This window comes from Oryzias latipes, chromosome 9 (assembly GCF_053564925.1).
Source record: "Oryzias latipes strain Hd-rR chromosome 9, Olatipes_Hd-rR_3.1".
In the NCBI taxonomy this organism is placed as follows: domain Eukaryota; kingdom Metazoa; phylum Chordata; class Actinopteri; order Beloniformes; family Adrianichthyidae; genus Oryzias; species Oryzias latipes.
The window spans coordinates 18,367,568-18,389,468 of NC_136245.1; the positions used below are offsets into that span (position 1 = coordinate 18,367,568).

General features: G+C 39.0%; 2 protein-coding genes across 4 annotated transcripts in view; both read left to right on the forward strand.

Annotated features, from left to right (window-relative positions):
• Positions 1 to 3,092: 3,092 nt before the first annotated feature.
• On the forward strand, positions 3,093 to 12,819 carry bco2l (beta-carotene 15, 15-dioxygenase 2, like). 3 transcript variants are annotated; one of them, XM_078952846.1, is made up of 13 exons: positions 3,093 to 3,340; positions 5,647 to 5,824; positions 6,034 to 6,245; positions 6,373 to 6,488; positions 6,596 to 6,698; positions 7,632 to 7,772; positions 9,738 to 9,898; positions 10,309 to 10,479; positions 10,936 to 11,073; positions 11,456 to 11,479; positions 11,573 to 11,755; positions 11,913 to 12,023; positions 12,340 to 12,819. In XM_078952846.1, the coding sequence occupies exons 1-13, from the start codon at positions 3,307 to 3,309 to the stop codon at positions 12,454 to 12,456; spliced, it is 1,689 nt and encodes a 562-aa protein (XP_078808972.1). In that variant the 5' UTR covers positions 3,093 to 3,306; the 3' UTR covers positions 12,457 to 12,819. The 3 variants fall into 3 exon arrangements, with proteins under 3 accessions (XP_078808972.1, XP_078808973.1, XP_023814318.1); XM_078952847.1 differs by lacking the exon at positions 11,573 to 11,755 and having other exon boundaries at positions 11,456 to 11,544; XM_023958550.2 differs by lacking the exon at positions 11,456 to 11,479.
• A 2,675-nt stretch (positions 12,820 to 15,494) lies between these two features.
• LOC101170596 (GDNF family receptor alpha-2) overlaps positions 15,495 to 21,901 on the forward strand; it is a 50,275-nt gene continuing 43,868 nt past the window's right edge. The window contains exons 1-2 of the mRNA XM_004072656.5: positions 15,495 to 16,089; positions 16,968 to 17,324. Of these exons, the coding sequence (XP_004072704.1) occupies positions 16,038 to 16,089; positions 16,968 to 17,324 (409 nt within the window). The 5' untranslated portion in view covers positions 15,495 to 16,037. The remainder of the gene's footprint in view (positions 16,090 to 16,967; positions 17,325 to 21,901) is intronic.

Sequence of the window (21,901 nt, forward strand, 5' to 3'; positions counted from 1 at the left end):
CTTCCTGAGACCCCCTGAAGCGTTTCCATCAGGTATGCTTCAAAATGTTTTCCCTATCTGAACAGCAGCTGACCTCTGAATGACTGGAAGGTTCATGGTTGGTTTCTGTTACACTGAGGCAGTAAACACTTCACTGGTCAAAACCATTTTCTACTGCAAGCACATGAAAAAGATTTAGCAAAATATCTAAATATTATTGTGGCACTCATATACAATCGGATGCATCCAGCTGTGGTTTTAAAGTCCTTGAACCCTTTTTTTCTCTCTGCACACATTGTTTAGCTCATTCTTAGCTGACTAATGTCGACATTAAGTGCCATGCTTTGTTTTTAAGACAAAAGCATGCATTTTCTTGCGACTGCTCTTTTTACCCCAGACTGTGCGCTTTTAGCTAGAGGGCGGCAGTAAATCCATCAGCTGCTGATTTGCTTTTATCATTAATTGATGCTTACAGAAAGCTTTTCTAGCTTTTACATTTTCCATTTCATTGTTGACATGTATGTTAATTTCCCTTTGATTTTTTTCCCCTTTTTTATTTCATTCCATGTAAACTGTCAGACTTAGAACTGCTAATTAATTCTTACTAGTACACCATGACTCACCTGGCCTTCTTTCAGGTCTTGTGCATGCTTGCCATGTGCATACTTTCCTGTAATCTCAAGATCTATTTGATTTTCCCACCATTTGACATTTCATCATTGTCATTTCACCTTAAGGAAGAAAATATTTTGTTGTGAAAAGAATTCATAAACTGGTCAAGTTCTATGGACATTACCATTTGTGGATCAACCTGTAATTTAGCAGAGAAGTTGATTTGTTTACAAGAGGGTGAATAATTCTAATCGCTCACCTTGAATACCTCGGATGCTAGCCGAAATGTTATACTTTTTTATTGCTGTAATGTCAATTCCAGAGTAAATAAACTCCAAGAAAAACACATTTGTTAGAATGCAAAAACAGTTTTAAGTAAATGTTGCACATCATTTGCAGGTCATCTTTATTTTTATTTTAACAAAACTCCATAAATTTTTTAAATAAACTCCGTTCAGAACAAATTTGCACTCGAGGTTGTACAGATTCCTCCATCAGGCAATAAGGAAACTCAACTCCCTCCCTGCCCTACCCTCTCTGCCCCCTCCACTCCCTGCTACAAACTCACACTGAAAAACTTTTACACCTGTTCAGAACATCATCTTCACCAAAGACTGCCATCACCGACTCATCTACTTACTGTTCTTAGCACTGTTGTCACTTTAAACTGCCACTTTAACCATCTCATTGCTCTTTTGCACTGTTTAGATTGCTGTTATTCTTTTTATTATTACTTTTATTTTATGTATTTTATTTTGTTTTATTATTTTATAAGCTGCTTGCACTGTTGGGCGAGAGGAAAGTAATTTCATCTGTGCTGTATGTCTTGTGCATGCAGCATATTTGACAATGAAGCTGACTTTGACTTTGAAAGGCTACGTCAACAAAGCCAACTGAATAAATGAGCTTAAATCGATTCAGTTTATTTATAAAGGCCCAAATTAACACCAAAGTTGTCTCAAAGCACAGAAAAAAAAAAAAAAATGATCATACAGAATTTTAGGAATAATAATTTTATAATCCAAATCAGTCAAGATAATTTAAATAAGGCCAAACACCTTGACTCTAATCTAAAGGCCTAGCATGCAGGCGAGAGTGGAGAGGAATACTCTCTTTACTGAAAGATTAGGATGAAGCCTCGATCAGAAGCAGACTCAGTAAGAGCGCACATTTGTCATGACTGGTTGGGGTCTGAGAGAACAACAAGCAGACTGGCAAACACACAAAGACCAGAACATCTGTTAAGTTTAAAGGGTAGGTTAGTAACTGCAGTGGTGAGAAAACATGAAGCAGACAGAAAAACCCAAATCTCTGGGGAAAAACAAACAAAAAAGAAGCGGAAGAGCACAAAAATCACAAAACATATGTAATTGGCGGCAAGTGGCTCAGGTAGTAGAGCAGGTTTTCCAGTAACTGAAGGGTTCGATCCCTGCTCTCCCCAGCTAGCTGTCGTCCCCCCAGACGCGGCTAGTCTGCAGCTCACCGCTCCCCCGGGGGATGGGCTAAATGCAGAGAACAATTTCCCCCAATGTGGGATAAATAAAAGTAAGTAAGCTTTTGGGCGGCAGTTTATCTCAGGGGGTAGAACAGGTCGTCCCCCCTGAGATAAACTGCCGCCCAAAAGCTTACTTACTTTTATTTATCCCACATTGGGGGAAATTGTTCTCTGCATTTAGCCCATCCCCCGGGGGAGCGGTGAGCTGCAGACTAGCCGCGTCTGGGGGGACGACAGCTAGCTGGGGAGAGCAGGGATCGAACCCTTCAGGTCGTCGTCCGAGCCAGTTTAGCTCGTGCTGGTTTGCGGCGCCTTCCGTCCGTGAAACCCAGGTTCGACTCCGGGCTGCTCCCTCTTCCCTTCTCCACCTCTGCCGGTTCCAAGCCCGGCTTGAGAAGGTTGCGTCAGGAAGGGCATCCGGCGTAAAACATTGCCAAGTTTACCATGCGACTTGTTCACTGTGGCGACCCCTGATGGGAGAAGCCGAAAGTGGAAGGAAAGGGTAGAACAGGTCGTCCAACAACTGAGGGGTTGGCAGATCGATCCCTGCTCTCCCAATCTAGCTGCCATCCCCCCAGACGCGACGTGTCAAATGCGGAGAAAGAATTTCCCCTTTGTGGGAGAAATAAAGTCTATTATTATTTAATTAAAATAAAAGACATGTTAGTAACTGAGACAGACTGGCAACCTGTAGGTTATAGGGTGTGGTCAGCCCTGCCTTTGCCCAACATTATCTGGGATAGGCTCCAGCGAAGAGGGATTAATGATCTCAGAAAATGGATGGATGGGTGTTAGTAACAGCAAAAATAAAACAACAGAATAAAGATGGACAAACAAACGTTTTCAAAAATTTTTTTTACAAAAGGTACACAAAAAGCAAACAAGTTCAAATCACTTGAACAGTTGTCAAAATGTTTGTAACCGGAACAATGTTTTTCTTGTCATTCTTTATTTCTTATTTTGCACTGCTGAGTGACTAAACTGTCTGTAGATTATTTGTGGACTGACAAAAAAAAGAAATAACAGTTTTTGTGGTGTCCTCCACTAAAATGTTGTGAAATGCGTAAATGCACATCCTTTTACTGCAACGCTGTTTATTGCCCAGAACCACTTAACTTCCACTTGACTTGAAAAAAGGGTTCAAAGGTTTTTCCTCATCTAAGGTTGCTCATGTAAGTCATTGACATTTCTCTGATCTGCAGTTCACGGAACAAGCAGCCATGCCAGCCACCACAGAGCAATACACACACAACTGTGAGTACACACTTATTATGTGTCTTTTGCAAAAAGGAGACTGTATTTGTACAAAGAAAAAAGAAATAGTGTTGCGTTACATACTCAATGTTAACTCTGACAGATGGATTCAACAAATTCAAAAGAACTTATTGTTGCAAACCCCTTCTTATCTTTGAAAGGTACATTATTTAACAGGTTATGACAAGTTCTTGAAAAACTATTCCAGTTCGCTTTACCTTTTTATTTATTTTTTTGACATTGGATGCACCTGACGCAAAACTCAAAGTTAAAAAAACAACAGTTCAATAGCATCCATTTTTTTGTGCATTTGCACTTTAAAAGACACATTAACTCTCTACCAAGTCATAATGGTGCGTTGTTGAATTTCCCGATCTAAGCCGCCGTTCAAACATGACATGTTGGCATTTTGCATTATTCCTGCTTCACGGACTCCAGATGAATCAGAAACCTTAAAAATATGTGCACAGTGTCTCATTAGCAGCTTTTGGACATTCTTGCTTTGTAACAGAAAAAGGAAAGGCAAAAATGCAGCTAAAAAAGAAAATAAGTACAGGGGTAAGTAGGTGAATTTCAATGACTTGACACCCGCATCGCACTTTTATAAAGCTTTTTATACTGCAAATCCTTTTTCTTATAAACCAAATTCTTACTCCAACTTTAATTATCCAGAAATATCTGAATTATCTTCTAAAATGTATCCTAGGACTGTTTTTTTTTAATTTTGCTTACAACATACTCAGTTCTAACTGATGCTGATGTAAATTAACCTCAAAGCAATCAGTAATAATTTTTTATGTTGAAAAAAAACAACATTCAGAGCTCTTATGCACTATCCTGTTTTTATTGTTTGTTCTACCTGTGACAAAGAAATGAACACAATTCTTGTTGGGTGCAAAAGCAATTCAGAAAAAATTGTAATCATCTAATATGAGCTCAGCAAGGAACTCCAGCATAAGCCAGAATGGTTTGCGGTTGGTAATCATTGAGTACTCATAAACATTTTACAGCCTTAGCATGGTAATTAGAGAAGCAATGAACATGAATGGGTGACTGAATAACAGAGAGGACACTAGTGTGAGGATCATTTCTACTGTCTGACCCTGGAGAGTCATGACTGCACATGAGCAGAAGCTTTGATAGCAGAATCCACCATCTGACAGAGTAGAGCGGGTTTATTGCACAAAACAGCTGTTTAATAATAGCTAACAAAAGATACATTCTCCTCTCTGGATTTACCAAAGCAAAGTTTTTAAATACCCCATGATGTGAGTCACTGGCTTAAATTAAAGGAAATTCAGGATTTTGAGTTTCATTACATTTTATGACTCAAGATTTGGATGTTCTTAATAACAGAATCTTCATATTTACCTGCAGTATGGTCCTTTGAGAGCTGGGGGTCAATGGAAGATTAAAGAGACACTCCAATGAAAACTGTGTTTTTGGTGTTTTTTTGAACATGTTCTTGTGATATTTTTCTCATAATAGAGGACATATTTAAAGAAACATAAGCTTAATACTACATTTTTGAGCATTACTCCACTTAATTTGTCGTGAATCTGGAGCATACACAACAATGCCATTGAAAAAACTTTGTTGCAGTGACGTAGGTAGGTATTACAGTCAGAGGGTCATAAGCTCCCTGCGCCGCTCCATTTAGATGCTTCCTCTTGCAGAAATAGATCCATGAACATCTTTGTTTTCCTCGTCCATGCTGGCATCTGGCTGGATAGCTCCAACATTGCTCGCCATTTTTATTACACCGGTAATTTTAATATTGGGGTTGTGAGGGGCTGTTAGTTGGCAAGAGAGAGTGTAAACAAAGGCATGATGGGAAGTCGGGGCAGGTTTACTATCCCACTCACAACTCAGAGGCAAATTTCTGATGAACTCCTACCGCTCTACCGACTTGGTTTTGGCAGAGCATGATCATAATTAAAAGACCACCAGGAACACTTTAAAAATAGATCAAAAGATGATCGGAGTGGGACTTCATGTTAGACAATGCACATCAAAAAATGAAATTACCCCAAAGGCCCCCAAATTGAAAATTCTTCCATCCAGTAAAAAAAAACAGCTGAAAACCAACATCCATTGGAAATCAGAGGACTGGTTGAATTCTATGCTCAAAACTAAAGCTTTGGCTTTTAAATGGTTCAATGGTCTCACAGACTAAACCTCTGGACTGAAATAGTATATTGGCTGCTGCACATATTGAACATATTAACTGACTGGTGCAAAATGATTGATCTAAAGATTGTACAAATAAAGTTCGGTGAAACGTCAAACGTCTTCTGTTTCTGCAGTAAGTAGCAGGGAGCGATGTCCAAAGGCTGATGATCTGGAAAGTTTGGAACATTTGGTGCAATCAGGGGAAGAAACACCTGAGCCCATTCCTACTACCATCAAAGGATCTATTCCAACTTGGATCAATGGAAGTTTCCTGAGAAATGGCCCTGGGAAATTTGAATTTGGAGAAGACAAGTATATTTTAATTTTTGAAAAATTCTCTATGGATTAGTTCACTTTAAAATTAGTCATCAACAGAAATGATCTTTATCCCCACAGTCTCAGTCTTTGCTTTTAAAGGAATTAGTTCACCAATTGTTTTTTTTTCTCTCCCATAAAATCTTTACATTTAACTTAAAATTATCTTGTTGAAAGTTTTCAGCTTTTTCTGTTTTTCCATGCAGATACATACACTGGTTTGACGGCATGGCCATGATGCACAGGTTTCACATCCGTGACGGCTCAGTCACTTACAGCAGCCGTTTTCTAAGAAGTGACTCATATGTACAGAACTTGGAAAAGAACCGCATCGTGGTCTCAGAGTTTGGAACGGTAGCATCCCCTGACCCCTGCCAGAGCATCTTTGCCCGCTTCTTTTCATACTTTCAGACTCCACGTACGTGTGATCTTTTTACTGCAAGATGCTTTTTGTCTTTAGTTAGATATGAGTAGATTGAAGCTGTTCATTCAAATACCCTTTGAAAGTTAATAAAAATCATCATTCTTCCTATGTGTGTGAACAGAGCCCACAGATAATGCCAATGTAAACTTTGTCAAGTACAAGGGGGACTATTATGTCAGCACAGAGACAAACTATATGAGAAGAGTGGATCCACAAAGCCTGGAAACAAAGGAGAAGGTAGGAAAGACCGACAAACACAGAAAATCAAAAGTCACTGCGAAGCATCACAGAAAATGAAGACGCTTGAAAACATGCTAAGAGAATAATACATTCTCTAATTCAAGGTGGACTGGAGTCAGTACATCGCTGTCAACTCAGCGACAGCTCACCCCCACTATGACCGTGAGGGGGCCACATACAACATGGGGAATTCCTATGGGAGAAATGGTAACTGGGATTTTCCTGCTGATTCTATATGGACTTTGATATTTTGAAGTAATTTTGTTCGGTTGACTGAAATACAGAGAAATTCTGTTATCTTGATACATTAAATCGTGCCCAGTCTCATAGACATAATGAAAAAATGGAGAATATAGAGATGTAAGGTTTGTTAGATCAGTCATCTTGTTTTTCCTTGTAAAAAATAACTATAAAATTGTACATTTTCTATCTTACTTCCCAAAAAGTCAGTCCAGGAAAGATTGATGTTTTCACAAACTGAAATCAGAGTTTTTTTCTGGCAACACAGCTTTTTGGAAAACTTACTGAAACTCACCACTTAATATACCTGAAAGATTGGAATTTGTTTTCGCTAAGTAGATTTTGCAAGACATTAATTTTCAGCTTGTTGTTAGAGAATTTATGGACATAGTGGGATCAGAGCCCTGCCTTGAAAGAAAGTAATCACTCAAACCTGCCACCATTTTTGCTTGTTTAACTTTTGTTTGTTTTAGACAAAAAGCCGGCCAAATGCATTTCTCTCAGTAGAGTAGTGAGGACATGGAAACTGTGGAAACTGACAGGCTAACATATTGTGACTAAGCTGCAGGCAGAGCAGTTCAACAAACCCTTGATCTTTAATAGGTGCAAACATGCTGCTTTTGTTAACTTTTTTAGCTCATGATGCATCCTGTCTTTTGAAGTCAATGTGTACTTCTTTTAGTATTTATCAAACTCTTTGATTATTTATTTTATGCTAATGAATAAATAGGACTTATATTTATAAATGTATTCTAATTGTTGCAATAACTGGTGGGTTGCATTGTAAAAAAAAAAAAAAAAAAAGCAGTCTAATGTATACTTGACACTAGGTTTTTCCAATAGTTTGCTTTTACTTTTAACAACTGCCTTATCCAAAATCTGTTTTTGGATTTCTTTAAGGTTTTTTCTACAACATCATACGTGTTCCTCCGCCTGAGGATAAGTCAGCAGTGGAGGACTCTGCAGACCTGAGAGGAGCTGAAGTAATATGCTCAATTCCTGCAGATGAACCCAGAAAACCCTCTTATTATCACAGCTTTGGTAGGCAAAACACTTATTTTGTATGTTTTTGAGGGATGCAACCAGAAAGTCAGGGTATTTTACAGAGTTTTTTAGTGTGTGTGTGTGTGTGTGTGTGTGGGTGTGTGTGTGTGGGTGTGTGTGGGTGGGGGTGTGTGGGTGGGGGTGTGTGGGGGTGGGTGTGGGTGGGTGTGTGGGGGTGTGTGTGTGGGGGTGTGGGTGTGTGTGTGTGAGGCAGAAAGAGAGCATGCGTGTTCATTACGGCTTTAATTGCTCATTTGAATTCTGGTCCGACACTGGCTCTATTTTAGTTTTATTATTGTGGTTTTTAGTTCACTTTGCCTCTTTTCCTAGCCATGCCTTCAGCTTTTACAGTTTTTTTTCATGCACTCTTTCCTCCCTAACATACATCTGACACAAGTTTAAATGTCAAAAATTGTTTTGTTTTTGCAACAACTTTTACAGAAGGTTTTTTTTAAAGAAGTCTGCTGCAAAAACAAACAATGCATCTTCACATGTTAAATTCTGGCTTAAACATTTCCTACAAATCACTTGGACATGAGGACATAAAGATGATATTTCCTCCTTTTTGGAGTCTTTTTTTCCCTTTATGAATAGAATCATGATTTCTGCACTGGCACCTTGATCTTTAACACATGTCAGACTACAAAGACAGGTTCTATTATAACTAAAGCTGGCATGTTGTTTGGGACTTTTGTTGCATTTGAATTATTTTTTAACATACAAAGCAAAAGGTTTGGATATGTTATTGGAAAACATGAGTTATACACTGAGGGTCAGCGTATATTCAATAGAGGAGCCAAGCATCATTGTGATTTAAGTAAATCCCCTGCTAGAGTCTCATGTGGCTCTGTTCTGTCATTTTGCTTACTAACTGTTGTTTAGTCGGAGCATAAACAACACCAGATTTCTGATGCTTCCTCAGTCTCTGTTTGGTAGCAGACCACCGATGACCTGTTAGACTTTATTGCACACACCAAAAAAATCACAAAACAAATCCAACTTTCAAAATTACACAACATTACTTAACATTTTTATTTTTTTCCGGTTTTTGTGTTGATGAGTAAATACATCGCTTTTGCCACTGGTTTTCCCCTGAGAGACAGAAAACCATAGATCACATGTCACTTATCTTGGAATTCTCTATGGTCTTTTAAAAAACATCATCATTACCCATGCAGTCCCCAAAATATATCATAAAAATATTTGCAGATTTATCTCTGATATGTGTCAATTTGTCTTCAAGTTTTTAAAATTTGTAAACAAACTAGTAAATAATGTTTGTAATGCAAAACTCCAAAACAACAAAATTAGAAAACAAAAGAAAATCTGGTAAAAATAACAGAAACATGTTTTTATACAAAGGAATATGTAAAAATATATGCATTTTATTAAATAATGCAAATGCAAAACAGTTGTGCTTATTTTTCTAATGTTGTTTGAGCTTAAATAATCTGTATAATTTATCTAGAATGAGTTCATTTTGGAGTCTTAGGACCGCAACATGTTGAAATTAATTTCTATGGGTAAAATTCTAAGTACTATTTTGTGCTGTCATTCTCAGTCCCAATGCTTAAAAGCCTCCAGGCATGAAAAATATCAGGGGTTAAAGTGCAGCAGGTGCTAATTCATCCTCTGTTGCATTTTCAATTTCCATTTAATACTGTATGGTGTGGACTCAGGTTTGCACATTTTATGCAACAAAAACTGTATCTCTCTCTAAATGTGAAAATTATAACAAATATATTGCCAAGTCCTTGTTTGACATGCATTATGTTTAAAACCGTGGGGTTCAGAAAACCACAATGAATTATGTGACTCTTTAAAAATACTAAACATAGTTTTTTTTGGAATAGTAGTTAGCTTTTTTGTAGGTTTTCTTTTCTATTTGTTATAAAAATGATTTGCTCCGTTTATTAGGAGTTTCTTATGTGTTTAACTTTCATTGTTGTGGTTTTTTTCTAGTCATGTCGGAGAACTACATTGTGTTCATTGAGCAGCCCATCAAGTTGAACTTGCTGAAGTTCATGCTGTACAAGATACAAGGCAAGAGCTTTCACAACATCCTGTCCTGGGAGCCTCAGTACGGCACTGTCTTCCACCTGGTGCACAGGCGCACAGGAAAGGTGAGTCAAAACCGTCAAAACCGTCTGAGGACAGCTGTTTAAATGCTCACTGCTCACATTTGTTTACTCTATTTTATTTTTTCTGGAAGAATGTAAGGACAATGATTTTGTTTTATCGTAACAAACAAAAAAGGTTCCCCAAACTTTGACAAACATCTCTATTTATTGTGTTCAAAAAGAAATCAGCATGCTGTGTGATGGCCTCATCTACAATGACATTTCTCCTTATTTATTTGGGTGAAGTCACACTCTGATGAACTTCCCTTTCTTCATATAACGTTAGACTCAATTTCTTCATCTCGTTGCACTCATTAAAGCTTGCAACTTTCAGAATGTTTAGTGCAGCGCTTCTGCTGCCTCCTGTTTGTCCTGCTTCCCTTCTAACAGAGTCCCTGCTTGATGTCCAACAGAAAAGCCCCGTGAAATACCGGGCAGCACCAATGTTTACATTACATCAGATCAATGCCTATGAAGACAATGGGTTCTTGGTAATGGACATGTGCTGTGGGGACGATGGGGTGGTCATCGGAGAGTTCACGCTGGAGAATCTGCGGCGTGAATCAGGACAGGCAATGGATGAGGTATGTGAGTTTTCCAATGGTGGGCAATTCTGAGTTATTTGCCAGTGTGCACACAACACAAATGTTTCTCATATAATTGTGGTTCAGGTTGTATTTTGGTTTTCATCACCATGCCCCATTAAAACTCAAACTATGAATTACTCAGCGAGCTTTTCTTTTGCCTCTAAAGTTAATCCATTCTGCTGAATCAAATCTCATTTCTGTATATTTTATCGCTCAGTTTCTGATGAATCTGCCTCGTAATAAGCTTGGTGATTTCAGGCGTGATGAAAGAAAACATCGGAACACTTTTTTTGCGTTTTGTTTCTAAGAAACTGTAATCAAAACACAAAACGCTGTATTCAAGTCAATATTTTGTGGCTGTTTGGGTCTGATTGTTGCTGAGGAATGGATTGCACTTTTTATTTAACGGTGCCACACACATTAAAGTTCTTTTTATTGGATGACTTTTGGCAGTTCTACAACTCCTTGTGCCGAAACCTCCCAAGGAGATATGTCCTGCCTCTGAATGTGGATGAAAACACTCCTTTGGACGAAAATCTCATCACTCTGCATGACTGTAAAGCCACTGCAATGAAGACAAACCCCGAGGAGGTAAGGATTATGCATTATCCAAAGTGCAGTGTGGTTTTTTGCTATTTCAAAGGGACATGTGTCATTGTAAAGAGTCACGCCTGTAATCATTTTAAATGCAGCCAATTCAATGTCCCACACAGTGCAATTACCCAGCATGATGAGATAAGTTACTTTCTGTTCAACTGTAATTTCTTGACTTACACCATATAGAAATAACGTCCACTGTACAAGGAAGGAATTGCCTTTTAATCTCTCATTTGCGGCCCACACACGCTCTTTGTCCATCGCTTTTTTGCAGCACAATAAAGCTGAAACAGTAAGAGGAAAAGTTTCAGTTGTCATGGCGACCCGTGTCCCCGTCTCTTCAGTTTGAATTCTCAATCACAACTGTTATGTGCAGGTGAAAGCTGAAAAATGCAGCAGAGTGAGTGCTGCCTGCTTGCCTGCTCGAGTGGCTGAGAACACATACTGGTGGGAAACTCTGATACGGTGAGAACTAACCATTGTGGTCCAACAGGTGTACATGACACACGAGGAGCTTCACGACGACCAGCTTCTGCAGTATGGCGGCCTGGAATTCCCTCAAATCAATTATGCCAAATACAACGGCAGGCCTTACCGCTACATGTACGCATGTGGCTTTGGACACGTTTTCGCCGACTCTCTGCTCAAGATGGACGTCCACACCAAGGAGCTTAAGGTTCCCCACCAATCAACGAGCGATTATACAAAGTCTATTGCTAACTGGGCCTAATTATCACATCAAAGTTCTTTCTACGGAAGGAGGTGTCAATTGGTTTTCTGACATGAAACAGCTCCGAGTAAAAGGGTACGTTTGTGTAATCTTCCCTGTCAAGGTGTGGCGTTATCCTGGCTTGTACCCGTCTGAGCCTGTCTTTGTTGCTTCGCCTGGAGCTGCAGAGGAAGATGATGGAGTGGTTTTGTCAGTCGTTGTCACTCCTAGAAAGGTAATTTAGCAAAGCACACACACACACACACACAAGGAGCAAAAATCTGAGGATGTTTGTTTACCACACACTGATGAGCATGTTGAGGGGGCAATTTCAGGCCTGAAAGATGTTGCCCAAGGACACTTCAGCACATGGAGATGCTGAATATATAAAGCTGGATGATGCCTCAGGTTGACTCAGAGACTTGGAGGGAAAACATATATTTTTATGTGAATATGAACCTGTTTCCTGCTTGAGCAGTTATTATCTAGAGAAAAGTACTCTGTGATGTTAGTTTAATTACTTTTAATCTCTTGTTTTAATTTGTTTCCAGGAGAAAAGCACTTTTCTACTCATTCTGGATGCCAGGACCTTCACTGAGCTGGGCAGAGCTGAGGTCCCTGTCAACATCCCATGTGGCACCCATGGAGTATTTAACGAGATGGGCTGACCAACACCCAGCCATTTTATCCACTGGTTGCCATTACTTGTAACATCTCCCCCCTTGTCATATAAAGCTGAGAATATGATTTAAGAGTTGGAAAAAACTGCAGAGTTGTTTTTTTCTATGCCTCTTGTGTAGCAGTTGATAGATTTCTTTAGTGGATGCAGGCTTTTTTTTGTGGCAAAAATAAGACTTGTTGAGCCTCACAAACAAAAATCTCATCACTGCATCACTGCCAAAAGTTTTTACTACAGTGCCTTGGATAAAACATGTGTTTAGGCTGCAGGTTGATTGTAAACTCTTTGAAATACTTTTATGTTAGGCGAAAAGCTGCGTTTTAAAATCAATAAACACATTAAATAAAATGTATTTTCCCTTTTCATATTTCAGCTTTTTTTCCCACATCACACTACTGGAAAGGCTATATTCCCAGAGAGAAATGAACTGCACTCAGGAAACAAAAAAATGCGCCACAGAAAATCTAATTTATCTTATAGTAATGTGATAAAAATGGACAAAAGTCTGGAATGTCTAGAAAACAAATGGATGCAGCTGCTTAATCTCCTCCAGAGATTCTAGCAGAGGTCAGATGATGATTTTTGCATTGCTTCCGCCAAACAAAAAGCAGGGTTTTCACATGCACCAACATTTTTGACCTTTTATATAAATATCACAAAAGTATCGTCTTTTATTTGCAAACTGTGGTGAACAGAACTGCAGTTTCCACTTATTCCAATCCAAACTTCCTTTTTTTCCCTACTTAATTTGTAGTAATTCCCACTCTTTCATGAAACTACAGAGAAACTAAAAAGCAACAGTATAATAAAAAAAACATGAATATTTTAATGAATTTTAGTATCCCAAATTAGCCCTTGAATCTCATGTTTTTGCTGAGAAAAATTAATGTTTTGCAACAGTGAGTCTCAGCTTTCAATAAATTATCACTCAGATCACACTCTGGCAGAGAACTCCTTTTTAGCCTTTCTTAATAATTAAAACTAAACAAAAGCAGAATTGACAAAAATAGTAATGTATTCATCGTTTCATGTGAAACATTTTAGTGTTATTCCTCTCTGAAAATAGAATTTCATTTTTGATGATTCAAAGGCCTGTCTGGTACATTTGCTCCACGGGTCTCAGAAATCAATTAGACCATAATTCCTAATCTCACCAGTTATTCTTAACGCTTGTGCATGCTCAGGTTCATTACTTCTCTCCAAAGGCACGGCCAGCACATTCATTCTGACCTTTGCTTTCCAAGAATTTTGAGCCAACCCAACTCTGCCTCTGGAAATACCAGACCGATCCTCATAATTACTGTAATCTTAAAAGAGTCATTAAGCGTGATGCTTTTGTTCGACAGAATGAACAAAAATTGAATGGCTAAAAGTACTGCAGTCTGTGGGGGTCAAGCATAGTGACCCTCAGAGGGGGAAAAAAAACCACTTTAGCAGAGCACTCATTTTGGCCCACAAGTTTGTCATCCAAAGTGACAGTTCCAGAATATTTAAGCTCCTCGGTTCAGCACGGTTAGCCTGTACTCAAACCCCCACCCTTTTCTCCTGCTCAATGGAGAGCTTTGCTCTGGGTCTTAACTTTGACAGTTATCTGTATTATTATTTCATATCCCATGCATTCATAATGATACCATCTATATTCACCATATTAGACACACTTCTCACAGACAGCGAGTGATTACTCTGAGTAGGGAGAACAATGTCTTCCATATCCAGATTTGTCACCCCCGCCTTCCAACTCTGTCACAGTCTTGAGTCTTCTGAAAACAGCACAGTTATGTGGCGTATAGATTATGTGCATAGTCCCTGCAGCACACACAAGCATATGTTTATTAATGGTGGAGCGTATGAAGCGAATGCAGCTCTCTGTAATTGTGCACATTAAAAAAAAAAAAAAAAACTGCAGATGCTTTATGAAGACAGTGAGGGGCAATTAAATACTCGCAGAGGGGGTTAACGTCAACGAGGATAAATTCCAACCAAAGACCTGGACAAGTGGGGGGAAAAAAATATCAATCCAGATTTAAGTGGATTTCATTGTTTTTGATGTTACAGCATGAAATGTGAAATAATGGAAGAAAACAGCTCTTTTGTTACCAGCCATGCCAATTATAACGTTGTTAACGGGAAAATAAGAGACAAGATGGTCAAACGCTGAAGAAATCATTACAAAATAGGTGCACTGCTTTTTGAAAACCGATGATTTTATAATCTAAGTATGAACTGGGTGATGCGTCACCTTGTTCTCATAACACAGAGTTCAAACTCAAGGGGCAGTAGGACGCCAGCACCAATAAAGACCACATGTGTCTGATGCTCCCACTATAATGAGGAGTTCTTTCCCTCCTTGGATGGAAGCCTCAGCTGACAGACAAGCATCCTTATGAGCCAGTGGCCATGCATTTTGTCACTGTCATCTCCTCTGACTAGAGACTTTGTTTTCCAAATGTGTAAAGATTTATGACATTTACTGCAGGGGCACCATTATCAAGCGCAGAAGTCTCTCTGTTTGATGCAAAGCCACTTTGAAAAATGTCAGATTTTGCTGTTGTGGGCTCATTTCCTCACAAGTGGAAGCTGTAGAAGAGTTTTTCAGCACGCCTTTTGATCTGGTGAAAATAAGATGTTCAGCTCTTTCACTGCGTCTGTATAGGCTAAGATAATTTAACCCTAATGTGACATGCAAACTTGAAGAGATTTTCTTACTTTTCCAAAAGGGATTTGCTGTGATGTTGAATTCATTGCTGTTCATATTTACTTTTAGATCATTATTTTCTTTATTGCAAATGTATCCATCTGTCCATTAGAACTTAAAACTCCACAGAAAAGATGACAAATGTGTAAAAAACATTTGTACCACGAATTTCTATAAGAAATAAAAAAAATGCTCCAAGGGAATTGCAGAACAGCGTTTCTGATGTGGGAACCTGCGCACAACCCCTTTCCAAGCGCGAGCATCCCCCAACAGCGCCCTCTGTCGGCTGTCAGTGGCTGTTCTCTCTTTATAAAGTGCTGTGGTGCCTCGACACGCACGCAGTCTGAGAAAAAGGAGTGTTCACACCATAGATATAGAGGAGCGCACAGCTTTCGGGAACCAGCGTGGAAAGGGGGAAAACAATTCATGAGCCGTTTTGAACACTTTCAGAGGAGTTGTTTTTCTGCCCTTTGGGGGCATTTTCAAGCCATTCCAGTGCATCCAGCAAACTGTTTTGTGGACACAGTCAGTGGAGGAGCAGAAGAAGAGCGGTCCATCTGAACCCGCTATTATGCGGACACATCAAGTCTCAGTAGTTTGGTCGGCATGAACGCTGCGCAAACGGACCCCAGAAACTATCCCCATGGACTGACAGACTGCATTTGAATATTTAGGAGATTTTTTCTCTCTCTGTTTGCAAAAACAGTTCAAAGATTGTGGATTATTGTTTTCCAGAGAATTGCTCTGTTGCTTCTGTTCGAATGAGGATATTGGTTTTTCATAGGTCCAGGATCCAAAGTAAGGAAATAACCTCCGAACAGCTGGATATTTTAGTCTAACTGGACTCCCAGTCATTGCTTTCAGCCGAGTCCAATATGAAGTCCAGCGCTGTGTGGATGTGCTTCTGCATCTTTCTGCTGCTCTTAGGTAAGAGGTGCATGTATTGGGATGTAACAGGACAGATGTTATTCAAGTGTTAGTATTTAAAAATCACTTGCAATGTGAGTTATATTTGAAGACCGAATAAATATTTCTAAGAAATGTTTATTTATTTTTTATACTTGCAGGAAAAGTAAATTAAATTTATTTCAAAAAAAGAAGAGTATTTTAGCTTTTTTTCATGCAACATACTCTTGATGATCTTTATCATTCCTGCAACCTGGAAACACCATTGGGCTTCTGGTCAAAATGAAAATGCAATATGAGATTTTTTAACTTCCCGCAGCCCCCCCCCCCCCCCCCCCCCCCCCCCCCCGCTGCTCCACTGCAAAGCGCCTCGTCTGTCATTGCACAATGTCACCACAAGGGGTCTCCCTTGCACTTTAACTGGGTCCTTCTGAGGTCTGAGGGAAGGCGCGTTTGGAGATGCATCCTGTCAAACAGCCCAACACTGGATCACAATTTACTCGTTGTAATCTAATTTTCTTCTTATAGAGATTCAAATTAGGAGTAATTATTGATTAGGTGTTTGTTATACGTGAAATGATTACTCTATATTGACTTAGTTCTTCAGATCTTTAGTCCTAACTCCTTCTGGTGCTTCAGTCTGTGCAGGTTACGGCAAACAGGTAATTTATACAACTAAATATGAATAAACAAAACCCATCCTAAAACAGATGCATCATAAAATAGGAATCAGCTGAAAAAAAGTGTGTTTGCAGAAATACTTTTGTGCTGTGTCTATAGGTCAGAGGTCACCAAACATGTTGTGCTGCAAATGAATACAGGTTAAATGCAAAATCACTTGCCGCTGCTCAGACAGAATTGGGTTCCAGTTTAAAATGTTTCTCCTTTTCCCCATTCAGATGAGGAGACGAATTCCTCGGATGGCCCCTCAGCTCTGTCCTCATCTTTGGCCACCTGGCCCACGGGAGCTCCAAACACCGGCTCTGAGCTGGAAGCTCAGCCCGAGTGGGTGGACTGCATCCAGGCGAGCGAAATGTGCAACCAGAACCCTCACTGCAGCTCTCGGTACCGGGTGATGCGCCAGTGCCTTGTGGGCAAAGAGAAGGAAACCATGCTGGACAACAACAAGGAATGCCAGGCTGCCCTGGAGGTGTTGCTGGTTAGCCCTTTGTATGACTGCCGCTGCAAGAGGGGCATGAAAAAGGAGCTGCAGTGTCTGCAGAACTACTGGACCATCCACATGGGACTTAATGAAGGTAGGTAGCAGATGGTCATCTGGTTCACAAAAAGCATCAGGGTACTTCTTATGGTCTATAAACATAGTCCCAATTGGTAGTAAAATTAACTGAATTTGTTATTTATTAAAAACAATATGATTTTCCACTGTAGTTTATATCACAAGCAGTGACTTTATAACTAAGTATGTGCTGCAAAACCCTCACGTACACAGCAAGATGCATTTACACATCTGCAGCGCATAACCTGTACCTTTATGTACATCTTTTTTTGCAATGCCATTATTTTGAAAGATGACATAAAATGGGAACATTCCCATCAAGTTATGTTTTTCTATTTTTTTTTAAAGAAAATGGATGTCATCATACTTCTTCCTGTCGTCTCACTGCCCTATACAAGCCTGATGAAAAATACATGCTTTGCTACTTTTCTCACCCTTCACATATAATGGAGCTGTAATGGAATTACATTAGGTGGACCTCTTACAGCAAACTTATTGGTTTTCAAGCAAAGTGTTCCATTTTACCCTGTAATTAAGTTACGCTCATATAGTACAGCGGTCCTTATGTGTCCACTTACGCAGGACATAAATTGCACTCTTGTTGAAACTTTTTGGTTTTTACGCTGAAGCTTCCATCAATTTAGGGTCATATTTAGGTGCAAATTTGATTTTACACCTTGGGTGGTTTGGACCTGAAGGGGACCTTAGCCTAAAACATGTATAATGCTCACAACCTTATAGTGAACATGTGTTGCTGTCATTTTTGAGCATCTTAATCGTCTCTGTTATTTTGCTGTGAAGGGTATTGGTGGAAATGTCACACAGCCTCCGAGCTTTGAACATTCTTGGCTTATGTGTGGTGATTTGTGAAATGATTCACTCAGCTGATTGCTCAAAGCACCAGTTACACTTCGATAGACTGGAGACAGCACAGGATTTCTCATATTAGTGCAGGGGAAAGAGATACAAATCTCTGTGTGCTGTTAAAGCTGGGTTTGCTGCATCTCCTATGTACACCATGGTCCAGTTTTTTATTTTAGAAATGAAGGAATTAAAGATGGTACACCCCTGAACTGAGGATGGAGGTTAATTACAGCCAAATTGGCATGCATTTCTTTAAGCAGAAGACACCCTGATTTACCCTTTACATGAACGGCGTGATTCAGCTCAGCACTGCCTCTGTTGGGTCTCTATGTATGACTAAAGGGGAACAGCATCGACTTAATGAGGACATCTTTTTTGGGCTAATATGCCAGGACACTTGCATGAAAAGACCTGAAGTGTTTGTGCTTGAATGCACTGTGCAGGTTTTCCGGTTTCCCAGCCTGAATGGGCTGCATTTGGGCCTTCATGAGTTCATGTGTTTGTTTCTGAATGAGGTGTGCTGTTTATGCTCTGTCACCCTTGGAGACAAAACCAGCTTTAACACGAAGAAAAAGCTCTTACAGTGAAGCTTTAATCTAATCACATCCATTGTGCAGTCAAGCAGGATTTGTTAACTGGAAACAATCTATGTACAACATCCATCTCTGGGAACAAACACAACAGGCCAACTCCCAGTAGACCCACTTGAAATGGTGCAAAACCGCTTTGAAAAGGGTCTGTAGATGGCACGGAAAAGCTGCGCTGCAATCAATTCATTTATCGCACAATGTTATTTTTCCTTTTTTTTTTCATTTTAGCCTGCAGTCGAAAAAGTCACTAATGATATTACCATTTAACTCAAACCACTAAAAAGCAAATAGTTATCAGTGTTCAAAACATACTTCTGCAAGGATTTTAAGGTCTGCTCTCAAAAAGAAGAAATAATTCATTGGTTATTTTTCTAACCCCCAAAAAAATCAATTTGTGGCAGGCAGTAATGCACGTCTCCTTCAGACACATAAACTTTTTAAAATGTAAGCCAAGGGAAACTCTTCCAAAATAGTTTGATGCGACTGTGAATTGAATGTGCTCTTAGAGCGTCTTGCATCAGCATGTTCACCTGAAGCTTTACACTTGTGATACTTCCAGCAACACTTAGTTTTATGCCAGATGCTAATAGTATAATAGTAAGCATTCTGATTCTTGTTGCTGGGGGAGGCGTCTGCCATGGCCATGAGAGTTTGTTGGTCCTGTATGCTAAGATAAGACAGATTTAAAAACTCTACAATGTAGAATGGATTACTAAATTACATGAACATTTGAATACTTTTGGATTAATTTGCCAACTTTTAACTTTACCGAAAACGTTAGTTCAATTAAAAACTTTTTTTTCTTTGGTGAAAGAAACTACCTATAGTATACTTGGACCTTGCGTGCCACTTTGCTTTTGTTCCAAATTAAAACGATTTTATACATTTTGTCCTCATTTGTTAACTTTCAATGGCTTTAGTGTCTAAAATGCACCCGACTGTCAGCCCAGAGGCGTCCTTGATCAGTGCTGCAATGAAACAGCTCATTGATGTGTTCATTGATTGAATTACCTTTGATATTCACTGAAAAATGATCCTGTAATCATCTGGAACAATGCTTTTGTGATTCACTGCAAGACTCACCCTGAGCGTTACAAAACAGTATAAAATGTGTAGTTTAGGTAAAACTGTTTTAATGTTTCATTTATGTGGGGCTATGAATATTTAAAAGTTTTTTTGAAATCAGGATATCCATGTTGTAATCCAATATTTATATGAGCGATGAAAGGAGTGCACAAAATCAGGGAAAAATTAAACTTGAGGGAATGTGACTTAATTAGAGATCACAGAATTAAAAAAGAAAATTTTCACTCTTTCATTTATTAGTCAGCTGTTTTTTTCTGGTCAGAAAAACCCCTCAGAGATGCCACAGGATGCCAAACACCATTACAATAAATTGTTGCATCCCTACTGCATACTTGTTACTTGCTCATTAGCACATTTGCATAAGGATTTTTATGAATTTTTTTTTTTTGTTTCTTGTAAAACACAAACAAAACAAAGCTGTGACCCAAAAACCAAGATTTGACCTGAATTGCGGGGAAAGTAAATTGTTGCATCCCTACTTCACACTATAATGGTGCTAAAGAATGAAAGACAGTCAAAGTTTCAAAATAGAAAGTATTGACTCTCTATTTCTAGCACTTTTTTATTTTTTTCCTTTTAGTATAAACCGACAGACAAATTAAAGAGTATTTTATTGAATGTTCACTTTGGCCCTTGATTGAATTAGCTTCTTCCACTCAACTTTTATTCTTTATGACATGCCGGACTGGAAAGGAACTTTCAGTGCGTGAGACGACGATAGACACAACGCCCTCACTTGTTCTTTGTCAGAGCTAATTTTATGATAAAAGGAAATGTAGGATGCCGGAGTGATGAAATAAGCTTGTTCATAAAACCTTTGTGTTATATTAAACGCTACAGATGCACTTCTCGGAAGTCAGCTTCTCCCTCAGTTTGATCTCTGAAACCCATATTTGAAAGCGCAGTCAAGAGTTTGCAAAGAGACCCTTTAGCCAACTGAATTCAGTACAAAACACCCAACCGTAAAGGCTCTTAAGGTGTAGTGTGTCATTTTCCAGGGGTGCAACTATAATTTACTTTGGTTCTGCAATAATAAGACTGAGTCATTTTAGAGATGACAATTATGTGTTGAATTGAGCATTTTAATAACCCTTAAGGGAAAATAAACTGTTGTAGTCCACTATTGACCAAAACTAAAAGCAAAAATGAGAAATTAAAGACGAAAGAGGAATGAAGCATATCAGGCATTTCACCCTCAAGGAGTTTCCTTACTTGGTGAAGAAAGGGTTTGTAAAAGTTAATTGCATTGGACAGAAAAATCTTCCTACTGCAGCATATTAAGCCTCCGACTGAAGATATACTGTTGTGCTGCTGTATTATAATATCACTCAGGCTGTGCTTTGTTGCAAATTAAGTTCAGCAACTTTTATAATACTCATCTTCCTTCAGAAAGAGCCAGTTGTCTTTCTTTCTTTTGTTTGCTTCAAGGCTTACTTTAATGTTGCTGTCCAACAGAATGCTTTAAAGAAAGCTGTCCACTCCACCTCAGCCTTAGAAAAGCTAGGCAGCATCTTCCTGCAAACACTGAAGCACCACAGATTCAAAAGAAGGAGAGTTAGCTCTCCTCCCTCTATAAATAGCTCCATTGTCATATTTTCATTGCAGCGTGTTGTCTGGGTAAAAATCCATTTGTGGTCCCAAACTAGTTTCACCTCGTCTCAAAGGATGAAAATACAGAAATCGTGAAGGAAAACTCGCTGATAACAGTTACGGTTATCTTCTAGGATCAACACAACTCCCTCATGAAAACATTTCAAGGGTTCTTTAATGCTTGCAGTAAGATGTTGGAGATAGTTTTTCAAGTTTGTAGAGTGCAGTTATATATGTTGTCATCTGGGCAGCAGCCTCACAGCTGGTAACTCCAAGAAACTAAACAAGTTGATGTATATATATATACTGTTTGGAAAGAGTCTGGAAACAGATTTTAGAAAGAAAAATGCTGCAAAAGGGGGAAACGCAATGGACAATACTGCACAGGTTCTGCAAAGTATAATCATAAAATGATATTTTAATCTTAATTACAGATCACACAAAATAAAAAAGGAAATTTCCCTCT